Source organism: Leptonychotes weddellii, chromosome 2 (genome assembly GCF_054177405.1).
Source record: "Leptonychotes weddellii isolate Sample4059 chromosome 2, ASM5417740v2, whole genome shotgun sequence".
NCBI lineage: Eukaryota > Metazoa > Chordata > Mammalia > Carnivora > Phocidae > Leptonychotes > Leptonychotes weddellii.
The window spans coordinates 41,001,657-41,015,107 of NC_138370.1; the positions used below are offsets into that span (position 1 = coordinate 41,001,657).

The 13,451-nt window shown below is 40.8% G+C and overlaps 1 protein-coding gene across 4 annotated transcripts in view; it reads right to left on the minus strand.

The window, feature by feature from the left end:
• EPHX2 (epoxide hydrolase 2) overlaps positions 1-13,451 on the minus strand; it is a 64,551-nt gene that overhangs the window by 42,205 nt on the left and 8,895 nt on the right. For 3 of the 4 annotated variants that reach the window (XM_081810464.1, XM_081810459.1, XM_081810455.1), the window contains exons 2-3: positions 7,768-7,852; positions 803-962 (exon numbers count right to left, since the gene is read on the minus strand). In XM_081810464.1, the coding sequence (XP_081666590.1) occupies positions 803-962; positions 7,768-7,852 (245 nt within the window). The remainder of the gene's footprint in view (positions 1-802; positions 963-7,767; positions 7,853-13,451) is intronic. The other variant, XM_081810467.1, reaches the window with a different exon arrangement.

Consider the following 13,451-nt stretch of genomic DNA (forward strand, 5'->3'; position numbering starts at 1 on the left):
CCTTTGGACTGCCCCTCCAGTGCTCCTTCCAAGTCTATGTTACTGAAAACTCTGCTTGACTATCTTTCAAAATTCTTGCCTTGACTGTCGGAGACTGCATTCCCATTTCAAAACTAGAGGAATGTCAGCAGAAATGGCATTATCCCTGGCTTTCTCCCCCTAACCAAGAAGGGCAAGAAGTAGGGGGTGCTGGAAACAAGGCACTGATGAGTCAGTGGTGAGACCCTTTCCATGGAACATGAGTGAGAAACATGGACATGGGATGGCTTAGCCATGACCAGGTAAGTCTGCTGATAAGTGGGTAGAATGATTTCGAATATACCTGTGAAGAAGAGCTGGGCTCCAAAACTACATAAATCCCTACTGGATGAACATGAGCTCATGTCCCAGACCATTTGACACCATCTGAATTCATGTCAGCCAGCTCATAGCTCAGTCACTTTGACATTCAGAGGCTGAGACGATCACAGTTGCTTAAAAGGCCTTGATTTTCAATCACTGTGACAAGAGGTTGGGTCATTACTAGTGTCACTGGAGGGAGAGAACTTTGCTCACAACGCAGTCTCTGGCACACACTGCTTTATTAAATAAAATTCTTTCATTTTTTTTTCCCCAGCTATTCTGATAGTGCTATTTTTTGCCATTTGATAAAACTTACTTCAGGGCTATGTTTTTAAGAATGGCTTTCCATCAAGGTCCAGAAGATCTGTGCTCTCGGAACACATATAGATGTATTCTGACCTAACACACCCAAGGGCTCTAGTGTGGTTGGTTCAGAGAACGGCCAGTATTGGATCCTTACCCTTCTTTCTGAGGGCAAGAGCTGCCTGAAGCATGGGGTGGTTGATCTTTCTTGCTGCAGCCACCTTGCCAAAGATCTGGCTTACAGAGAAATTCTCAGGGAGGCGGATTCCAGAGTCCTCAGAACATTTCCTGCAGTCTTCTTCCATGAGTGGCACCCACTGTAAGAGTGAATTGATGAGGGACGATCAATTGGTACCATCCTTTGAAAAAGCTTTTGGCAGCATTTACTAAATCTGATCATATGCATTCTGAGCCAGCAATTCCACTCCTAGACCCACACCCAATGGAAATGTCTACGTATGTTCACCAAAAAGACATGTTTGTGTATGCACTTGCAGGAGCATTATTTCCAAGAGCCCTGAAACTACAAGCTACACAAATGCCCCTGTTTATGGGCTGAATGGGGTTCCCCCAAAATTCATGTTGAAGTCTTAAGCCCTCACACCTCAGAAAGTGATTGTCCTTGAAGGTAGGGTCTTTAAAGAGGTGATTAAGGTAAAATGAGGTCATGAGTGGGCCCTAATCTAATCTGACTGGTGTCCTTGTAAGAACAGGAGATTAGGACACACATACACACAGGAAAGACTGCGAAGACACAGAAGATGGCCACTACAAGATAAGAAGAGAGACCTCAGAAAAAACCAACCCTGCCAATACCTTGATCTTGGGCTTCTAGGCTCCAGAGCTATGAGAAAATAAATTTCTATTGTTTAAACCACCCAGTCTGCGGTATTTTGTTATGGCGGCCCTGGGTAACTAATACACTTATTAGCAGCAAAATGGATTGTGATATGTTTATACACTATCATAGCAGCACTATTTGTAATAGTTCAAACTGAAAACTACCCAAACCCCAATAGCAGAATGATAGAGAGCTCATAAATAAACCCATGCATACATATATGGTCAATTAATTTACAACAAAGAAACCAAGAATATACAATGGGGAAAGGACAATCTCTTCAATAAATGGTGTTGGGAAATCTGGACAGCCACATGCAAAACAATGAAACTTGACCACTTCACCATACACAAAAATCAACTGAAAATGGATGAAAGACTTCAACACAAGACCTGACACCATAAAACCCCTAAAAGAAAATGTAGGTGGTAAGTTCCTTGACATAGGTTTTGCTGATGATTTTTTGACTCTGACAACAAAAGCAAAGCAACAAAAGCAAAAATAAACTATTAGGACTACATCAAAATAAAAAGCTTTTGCACAGCGACGGAAGCCATCAACAAAACAAAAAGGCAACCTACTGAATGGGAGAAGATATTTGCAAATGATATATCTGATAAGGGGCTGATATCCAAAATATATAAAGAACTCATACAACCTAACGGCAAAAAAAGCAAACAACTTGATTAAAAAATGTATGGAAGACCCGAAAAGACATTTTTTCCAAAGAAGACATATAGGTGGCCAACAGACACATGAAAAGATGTTCAACATGACTAATCATCAGGGAAATGTACATCAAAACCACTGTGAGATATCACCTCACACCTATTAGAATGGCTATTATCAAAAAGACAAGAAATAACAAATGTTGGTGAAGACATAGGGAAAAGGGAACACTCGCACACTGTTGGTGGGAATGTAAATTGGTGCAGCCACTATGGAAAACAGTTTGGAGGTTCCTCAAAAAATTAAAACTAGAACTACCCTATGATCCAGCAATTCCACTTTGGGTATTTATCCAAAGAAAACAACAACACTAACTCAAAAAGATATCTGCACCCCCCCCCATGTTCACTGCAGCATTATTTATAATAGCCAAGATGTGGAAACAACCTAGATGCCCATCAATGGATGAATGAATGTATAAAGAAAATGTGGTATATAACTTTAATGGAATATTATTCAGCCATAAAAAAGAACAAAATCTTGCCATTTGTGACAATCTAGACGAACATCGAAGGCATTATGCTACGTGAAATAAGTCTGATAGAGAAAGACAAATACTGTCTGATCTCTCTTATATGTGGGAATTAAATTAAAAACAGAAACAAAAACAAAAAATACAAAAAAAGCCAAACTTATAGCTACAGAGAATGTGGTTGCCAGAGGCAGGTGGTGGGGGACGGGGTGGGAGAAATGGGTGAAGGGGGCCAAAAGATAAAAAGAAAAAAAAAAGATACAAATGCCAAAACTGATGCAAGATAAAATATAAAATGTGAGTAGACTAAAACCATTAATGAAATTGGAAAAATAATGGAAGTACTCACCTTTCCGTAAAAATAATAAAACTCTTGCAGCCTTAGACTGTTACACAAAGAAAAAAAAAATATATATATATAGTTAAGTGGGAGAGTTACATAAGTAGATTTGCATTTCAGGGAGGTCATCCCAGAAACAGTGAGGAGGATTGGAGGAAGGGAGAATAATTAGAAGAGAATTTTCACAAGTTCTCACCATCACCATCCACCTACCAGCATTAGTGGCCAAGAACTCCATCTTCCCTTCTGTTACCATGGATAATGGTCCATTGCTCTTATCAAAGCTCAACCCCTCCATCTAGATTCCATCCCTTTCTGTTTCAAGGACGTGGCTCCAGTGGGTCTCCCTTCCTCATTCCTTTATCAGCAATCTCCCTCACTATGGGACCATGGCCATCAGCATGCAAGCATATTGTTATCATAAAGAAAACCTCTTTCTTGACCTTATCCCCCCCTTCTACTGCCCCATTTTTCTACCCCACTTTGTATCAAAACTTCACATAGTCTTCAAACCGTTTCTCTCATTCTTTCTTGAACATAGTCTGATCAGGCTTTGACCTCCACATTCCACATTCTACCCTCTCTCGCCAAGGTTATCAGTGACCTCCATGTTGTGTTGCTGTATCTAATGGGCACTTGCCAGCCTTCATTTTGCCTGACCCATCAGCTGCATCAACACAGATGGCCACTCTCTTCATCTGAAACTTGATAAATCCTTGGCTTTCAGGACTCCACACCCTCCTAATTTTTCTCTTATCGGTGGAGATTCATTCTCCATCTCTCAATCCTGGGTCCCCCTCATCAACCTGACCTTTAATACTAGAGTACCCGGGATTCTGGATTCTCCATTTATACTCCCTTTCTCAGTGATCACACTGAGTCCAGTGGCATTAAAAATGCCATCTATATGCTGTGTGTGTGTGTGTGTAAGATGTTCCTTCAACTCTGGGTTTGTATATGCAGCTGCCTCTTGCACGCTCTATTTGGAGATCAATAGGCATTTCAAATTGAAATATCCCAAATCGGGCACCTGATTTCCCAGCCCCAGAGCAGCGAACAGCAACTGGTAACTGTCAGTTGGTTCTGGTCAGAAACGTTTGTTATCCTTCATTACTCTCTCATACTCATACTCAATCTATCAGGAAGGCCTGTGGAATCTACTGTCAAAATATTCCAGACTTGGATCACTTTTTACTGCTTCCACCAATATTACCTTAGTCCAAGCTACCACCATCTCTCACCCAGATCTTCCAATAGCTTCCTTAATTAGTCTATAATGATCCTTGCCCTTTTGGTCTATTTATGCAGCAGCAAGAATGAGGTTTTAAAAATATCAGTCAGGAGGTGGATTTGAGGCTTGCCTTCCCATCTCCTTGTCTGGCTGCCTCTCGAATAAACCTTTTCCTTGGGAAGCCTGGGTGGCTCAGTGGGTTAAGTGTCTGCCTTTGGCTCGGGTCATGATCCCAGTGTCCTGGGATCGAGCCCTGCATGGAGCTCCTTGCTCAGCAGGAAGCCTGCTTCTCCCACTGCCTGCCACTCCCCCTGCTTGTGCTTGCTCGTGCGTGCTCTCTCTCTCTCCCCCTGACAAATAAATAAATAAAATAAAATTTTAAAAAACCCTTTTCCTTGCTGCAAATATATATACATAATGTCACTTCACTGCTCCAAATCTCCCAATGCCTTTCCATCTCAGGGTGAAAAAAAAAATGGATAAACAGATCAGAGTATCTTCATACAATGGAATATCATGCAGCGATGAGAATAAAACTATTTATGACTGCATACAATGACATCTATGATTCTCACAAATACAGTGTTGAGGAAAAGATGCCAGATACAAAAGATTTATCGGTGTGGTTCCATTTGCATAAAGTACAAAATAGGTAAAAGTGATCTCTAAGGTTGGAAGTCAGGATGGTTAGTTACTCTTGGAGGGGTAGCGTTAGAAGGTGCGTAAGTGGGGTGCCCATGGTGCTGATTATGTTTTATTTCTTAATCTGGGTGCCAGTGACATGGGTGCATTCAGTTTGTGTGAAAATTCATTAAACTGTATACTTTGTGTACTTTTCTGTTTGTATTGTACACACAAATGAGAAAAAATTTCCCACCCAGGTGCCCATACACACAAATGAAAAATTAAAAGACGACATTCATTTTCAAGACATGATTTCTGAAGACAAATTGAACCTAAGTAGCCTTTGTCATAATATATAGTTGGCCCTTGAATAACGTGGGGGTTGAGAGCCCTAACCCCCCACATTGTTGAAAATCCACACATAATTTTTTTTTTTTAAAGATTTTATTTATTTATTTGACAGAGACAGAGATAGCGAGAGCAGGAACACAAGCAGCGGGAGTGGGAGAGGGAGAGCAGGCTTCCCGCCGAGGAGGGAACCCGATGTGGGACTCGATCCCAGGACCCTGGGATCATGACCTGAGCCGAAGGCAGACGCTTAACGACTGAGCCACCCAGGAGCCCCACATATAATTTTTGACTCCCCAAAAGCTTAACTACTAATAGCCTACTGTTGACCAGAAGCCTTACCAATCACATAGAGTTGATTAATATATATTTTATATGTTATATGTATTATATACTGTGTTCTCATAATAAAGTAAGGCAGAGAAAAGAAAATGTTATTAAGAAAATCAAATGGAAGAGGAAAATGCGGTTACAGCACTGTATGTGTATTTATTGAAAAAAAAAAAAATCCATGGATAGGTAGACCCGTGAGTTCAAATTCATGTTGTTCAAGGATCAACTGCAATTTGCTATTTCAGACCTCATCTGCTAACCATTCAAGTTACCTAGAAGCTACATACGGACGAAAGAAGTCAGAACGGGTGCAGAGTTTTCATAGCAATTACTAGAATTTCACTCTATAATTCCTATGTTCATTGAAAACACACTGTACTTCCTTCTTTCCTTCTCTTCCAACAATATTACTGCAGATTTCTTATTGACTTCACATTTATTCTCAGCAGTATCATTAGTTTTTCAGTCACCAGCCACTGTGTGTGTGCACACAGAAAAGGCGGACTCCTGCTTTCTCCTACAGTGGGCCCTAAGTTCTCTGACAGACCGATAGGTGGCTCTAATTCATAAAAAGTGTTAAAATATAGGGGCGCCTGGGTGGCTCAGTCGTTAAGCGTCTGCCTTCGGCTCAGGTCATGATCCCAGGGTCCTGGGATCGAGCCCCGCATCGGGCCCCCTGCTCAGCGGGAAGCCTGCTTCTCCCTCTCCCACTCCTCCTGCTTGCGTTGCCTCTCTCTCTGTGTCTCTCTCTGTCAAATAAATAAATAAAATCTTTAAGAAAAAAAAAAAAGTGTTAAAATATAGACCATGTTCTCTGTGTGCTGATAGATTCTCAATAGCCTTTCTTCTTCCAGACACTGAGAATTCAAATGGTTTCAGATCCTGATTACTTTGTTAAAAACCAGTGGAGGTTGTAGTCACAATGGTAACTGTTATTTATTTAGCCCTTGCTATGTGCCAGGCACCGTGCGAGACACTTTCCTAGCTTCCTAACTATCCATGAAGTAGACTGTAGATCACCCTCATTTTACAGATGCCAAGACTGGGCCTTTGGGAGGTTAAGCAACTTGCTGGGGGGACACGGTCTGTAAGTGGGAGCTGTGATTCAAATCCTGCTCTCTGACTCCAAAGCCCACCCATTATCCAGTTATTACTTAACAACCCCTCCCCGCAATTGGCCCTGTCTGAAAACAGCTACTCTCAAGATGACAACTATCAACAACAGAACAAATAAACAACAAAACAAAGACTGACGAGGATTGGCGAAGATGTGGACGAACTGGAAATCTTGTGCACTGCTCAGAGGAATGCAAACTGGGGTAGCCACTCTGGACAACAGGATGGAGGGTCCTTAAAAAAAATTAAAAACAGATCTACTGTATGATCCAGCAATCCCACTTCTGGGTCTATACCCAGAAGAACTGAAAGCAAGGTGTCACGCAGATATTCGCACACCCATATTCACAGTGGTATTATTCACAATAACCAAAAGATGGAAGCAACCCCGGTGTCCATTGACAGAAGAATGGACAAACAAAATGTGGTCTACCCATACAATGGAAAACTATCCATCCTTAAAAAGGAAAGAAAGCCTTTCACATGCCACAGCATGGATGAACTTTTAAGACATCATTCAAGGGAAATAAGCCAGGCACAAAAGGACAAATATTGCATGATCCTACTTCTCTAATGTGGCTAGAGTAGCCGCATACATGGAGACAGGAAGGTTGCCAGAGGCTGGGGGAAAAGAATAATGGGAGTTTTTGTTTAAGGGGTATAGGATTTTAGTTTTGCAAGATGAAGAGTTCTGGAAATGGATGGTGGTGATGGCTTCACAATGTGAATATACTTTACATTACACAATTACATACTTAAAAGTGATCAAGGTGATAAATTTTGTATTATGTGTATTTTATCACCATTTAAGAAGAAAAAAAAAAAAGCTACTCTGCCTGGTATAGATTTTCAAGGGGTTGGCAATTTTCCAGTCATGGGGTGGATCCTGCAAAGAGACAATAAGCCAGTCTTAACTATCTCTCTGTGGGTCTCTAAGCCCCCATCCCAGTCCTACGACGGAAGTGCTAGACGGGGTACATCGGTGAAGCAAACATGGGTCTGCCGTCAGAGAGCTTCTAGTCAGTGCGGGAGATGGGCATGTGGGCACAGAATGCCTTCTTGAGGGGGTCTATGAAGTGTCCCTTTACCTGGGAAAACGTGATCTCTCCCCTCATGAGGCGGGCACTGGAGCCATCTGGGCCTCCTCTCCTGAAAGCTTCTTTCAGAAAGCCTCTGGAAGACACAAAGGAACAACAGCATGGATGTTTGGAAGACTTCATCATAGCAGCATGTAGGGAACAGACACTATTTCTATCCATAGACAAACTGCTGTTAGAAAGGCATTCTGCCATGGAGGGGGAAAGGCAATGTTCAAGTTGGGATCTTAGCCTGAAAAAGCAACCTAACCAGGATGTGAGACCATAAACTAAATGAGGAATACGCTGGCAGGTGAAGCAGCCCACCAGGGACCACCTAACAGAGACTCTTCAACTGTTAGTACTTCTGGCTTTGCCACTTAAGGGACAAACTCAAGACTGGATATGCATTCACTCCCATCTTCAGCTCATTTGCACAAGGCACTGCTCCCAAGGACTGCTTTATTAATACATATTCTTCAAAGGGAATGAAGTATTTTTTTCTTGTTTCGATTCTGAACATATAGTTTCTATTTCATTTTAACCTTATTTAATTTTTAAAAAGTTTCCCATGTTGTGAGCTAAATTGTACCCCCCCACCTCCAATTCATATGTCGAAGTCCTAATCCCCAGTACTTCAGAATGTGACTGTATTTGGAGACAGGGCCTTTAAAGAGGTGATTACATTAAGATGAGGTCATTAAGGTGGGCCCTATGTAATGAGTGGTGTCCCGAGGAGGAAATCAGGACACAGACCTGAACAGAGGGAAGACCACGTGAGGACACAGGTAGAAGGCGGCCATCTACAAGCCTAGGAGAGAGGCCTCAGGAGAAACCAACCCTGCCGCCATCTTGATCTTGGACTTCTAGCCTCTGGAACTACTGTTGAACCCACCCAGTCTGTGGTACTTGGTTATGGCAGCACTAGCCATCTAACACACCTCAGCTCATATTCATCCCCTGTACACAGACCCAAGGAGTAGCAGACACAGAGGGAGAGAGACAAGCTCATTACCCTCTCACCTCCTTACACTACAAAATACAAGTTTCTATTCCATTTTCTTGATAATTTCCCACCCCCTGTGGTGGATCTGCTACCTTCACATGGCCAGCTGGGTGTCACCGGACAGATAAAGGATGGTATGTATGTGACACACACACACACACACACACACACCCCTCCACCCCCTTGCACCGCCAGCGGATGTTGATAATCCATTACCGCATCCGATTCCACTGAGTCCAGACGCTCATGTGCAATCCTTAATATAGTGCCCCAGGCAAATATTTACAATGCACGGGAATTGGTGAGCCAGTTAAAATTATTTACCATTCCCAAGTAAGATGACAAATATCTCTGATCTGGGAGTTTCATTTCTGAAAACAGTCAACTCCCTTCTATCCGACTAACCCTCTTGCAGGTAACAGTTATCGACTTTGCACGAAACGTGGAAAGATATATTCCTACTATAGTAGCCTTGCTCAACTTTCCAGTAATAGCAATGGCTTTGCTACACCTTTGCCACCAGTTACTATTTATTTATTTGAAAGATTTTATCTTTAAGTAATCTCTACACCCAATGTAGGGCTCAAACTTACAACCCTGAGATCAAGAGTCACATGTTCCATTGAACTGAGCCAGCCAGGCACTGCCCTGCCAGTTGTCTTTCTTTTTTAAACAGAGTTATTAAACTGTAATTACATACCATCAAATCCATGTTTTAAGAGTATGATTCAATGATGTGTAGTAAATTTACAGTTGTGCAAACATCAGCACATGCCAGTTTTAGAACATTCATCACCTCAAAAGATCCCTCATACCCTTCTGCAGCTGACCTCCAGTTTGAAGAGTCAATACACAATTCAACTCAACTATCTTGTATTGAGCACCTACGCATGCAAGACATTGTGCTGGGTGCTGTGATATAAAAATGGAAAAGTGTGACTGCATTCTTAGGGAGCTCACAGGGGACAAGGGAGTCAACATATAAGCAAGTAACTATAACACACTGGATGAGTAGGATGGAAAGCAAAGGGAAAATTATTTTTTCTGCCTGGAGAATGGGGGCTGATAGAAGAACAGGAGCTGAGGCAAGAATATAACTATAGAGAAAAGAGATACCAATGTATCTATAAGACAAATCAGGCAGTAATAATAATAAAGGAAGCAATTTGAAATATGAACATTGCTGGATTGGAAAACATGAATTCCAAATTTTAAGGATGGCTAACAAAAGCAGTGAACAGTGAAATGGCCATCACACAAAATGAAATTAGTGAATAAAAAGACATGATACAGTTTTCAAGAACAAAGAGTAAAACGATGAAGCAATTGAAGTTAATGAGAAAATGGTAAGACCTAGGGAGGCCAAATTCCTTTAATAAGCAAACAATAAGAATTCCAGAAGGATTGGGGCGCCTGGGTGGCTCAGTCGGTTGAGTGTCAGACTCTTCATTTCCGCTCAGGTCATGATCTCATGGGCCGTGGAATCGAGCCCTGCATGATGCTCCTCGCTCAGCAGCGAGTCTGCTTGAAATATTCTCTCTCTCCCTCTGCCCCTCCTCCAGCGCCTGCGTGTGCGCGCACACACGCTCTCTCCTCTCAAATAAATAAATCTTAAAAAAAAAAAAAAAAGAATTCCACTAGGATTGATCAGAGAAGCAGGAGAACACTCCTCTGTACTGAAGAAAGATTTGAGTCCTTAGATCAAAAGTATACCAATTACCAAGGCAAAACTAATAAAAAACAAACAAACAAACAAAACCCCCACAATAGGCATATGTGGGGGAACTCTGTCAATTCCTAGAATAAGAAAGGGTAACAACCTTTTGTGTAAAAACAGATTATACACAAAAGAAAAACAATTTAGAGTGACATTAGTCTTTTATCTGCAACTTTAGATGTCAGAAGATTGTGGAAAAATATTCACTAAACATTGAGATAAAAAGAAACAATGGCCCCAAAATTCTATCCCCAGACAATTTATTATACATTTTTGAAGGTAAGAGAAAATCCCAGCCTGTAAAACTAATGTTTACCATCACATGCATTTCCTGAAAAAAAAAAAAAAAAAAAAGAAATTCAAGGAAGATTTCCAATCAACTTAAAGATAGATCAAAATAGAAAATTGAGTACAGGACAAATGTGGTTTAAAAGAAACTGGAAATGAAATTTCTTAAAAAACCACTTGCCACAGCATTAGAAAAAAACAGAAATAAACCTAATGAAAGAGGTTTAAGACCTCTATCTGGAAAACTACAAAACTAAGAGAAATTAAAGACCTCAATAGATGGAGAGATCCATGTCAAGTTCATGGATTAGGAGACTTAATATGGTTTGGGCAAAAATTCTCACCAAACTGATACAAAGATTTAATTCACTCCAATAGTAATCCCAGCAGATTTTGTGTATAAGTGTGAAAATTGACACACCGATTACAAAATTTATCTAGAAACTAAAGGACACAGAATAGCCAAACAAATCTTTAAGAATAAATATGAAGGATTTATATTACATGATTTTAAAATTTACTATAAATTAAGACAATGTAGTATTATTGCACAGACCTACACATCAACTTAGCGTAACAGGGAGTCCAGAAATAGACCTCTCTATATATGGTCATTTGATTTTTTCAACAAAGGCACCACTAAAATTTAATGTGAGAAAGGTTTTTTTCAATAAATGACTTTAGAGCAACTGGATATCCATAGGGGGTGGGGAGACTTCACACCACATACAAAATTTGTTTTGAAGTGGATCATCCACCTAAATGTGAAAGTTAAAACACTCTGGCTTCTAGAAGAAAGTGGGATATCTTCATGACCTTTAAGTAAGCAAAAATTTCTTAAAAGGACACCAAAAGCAGGGGCACCTGGGTGGCTCAGTCAGTTAAGCATCTGAGACTTTTTTTTTTTTTTAAAGATCTTATTTATTTATTTGAGATAGAGAGTGTGAGAGAGAGAGCATGAGAGCAGGGTGAGGGGCAGAGGGAGTAGCAGACTCCCCACTGAGCAGGGAGCCTGATGCAGGGCTTGATCCCAGGACCCCAGGATCATGACCTGAGCTGAAGGCAGATGCTTAACCGACTGAGCCACCCAGGTGCCCCAAGCATCCAACTCTTGATCTCAGCTCAGGTCTTGATCTTGGGGTCGTGGGTTCAAGCCCAACTGGAAAAAAAAAAAAAGGACAAAAAAGCACTAACATAAAACAACAAAAAAAAGATAACTTAGTTGTCATTAAAATCAAGACTTTCTGTTCATCGAAGATATCACTGAGAAAGTGAATGAGTAAGCCATATACATGGATATGCTTGCAATACATATGACAAAGGACTTGTATCAAGAATATCCCACTCTCCCTGCTTGTGTTCCCTCTCTCTCTGTGTCTCTCTCTGTCAAATAAATAAATAAAATCTTTTTAAAACAAACAAACAAAAAGAATATACAAAGAACTCCTAATAACGATAAGAGAAAGACGACCCAATTGAAAAATGGGCAAACGACTTGAACAAGAGTTTCACTCAAGAGAATTATCAAATGGCCTATAGGCATATAAAAAGAAGCCCAATATCATTATTCACCAGGGAAATACAACTTAAAACCACAATGAGATGCCACTATATACCCACCAGAATCACTACATTTAAACACCCTAAGAATATCAAAGACTAAAGAGCATGTGGAGAAAGTGGACCTCTCTTCTACTCCTGGTAGGAGTATAATTTGATACCAGTTTAGAAAATGGCAATCTCTATTAAGCACTTTTATATTGACAAGAGGCACAGACCTTTGTGTAATAAAGTTATAAGGCACACACCTTTATGCAACAATTAAGATAGCATCAAAAAATGCAAAACGAAGGGAGTGGGGATTATATCAGGACAGCACACTGAGCATGTATCTATTTCTCTCTGCCTAAAATCCCACTGAGATTATACAAAAGCTATCCTTAAAAGATTTAAAAAGACAAACAACTTCAATAGTTCAGAAAACCAAGAAAATGTAAGTTACTGGACTAAAAGATATGAGAAAATCTTGGAAGACAGATGTAGCCTGGAACATATTAATTTAAAAAAGAGAGAAAGGAGGAAAACAAGAGCCCAAACATGTGAAAAGAAGTCCACTGTTGCTCTTCTCCCACTAAGCCCAAGAGCAGGTTCAAAGTCACTTCAATAAACTCCACAAGTAGAAAGTGGACTTGGGGGCTTCTGACAGCTGATCTGCTCTCTCCCCTTCCTTCTACCATTTCATTTATTCATTAGCAAATATTCATTGTGCACCTTCTACAACAGACATTGTAGGCAATGTGAAGGAAGGATTGAACAAAGCTCTCTTTCAGGAGCTCACATTCTAGTGGGGGGAGAGAGGGGAGAAAGAATAAGCTGGTAAATTATATAGTATTTTAGTGCGAACTACTGAGAAAAATTAATCTGTAAAGGAGACAGTGTTCCAGTTATTATTGCTACATAAAACATCAACCCAAAATCCATGGCTTAAAACAACCACAGTCATTTTATTATCTCTCAAGGTTTCTGTGGGTCAGGAGTTAGAGAAGGGCTCAGCTGGGCGGTTCTGACTCAGGATCTCTCCTGTGTCTGCAATCAGATGGCAGCTAAGACAGGATGGGGGAAGGGGAGAGCTGAAGCAGCTGGGGACTGACCGGGCATGTCTCTCTCTCCCAAATAGTCTCAGGG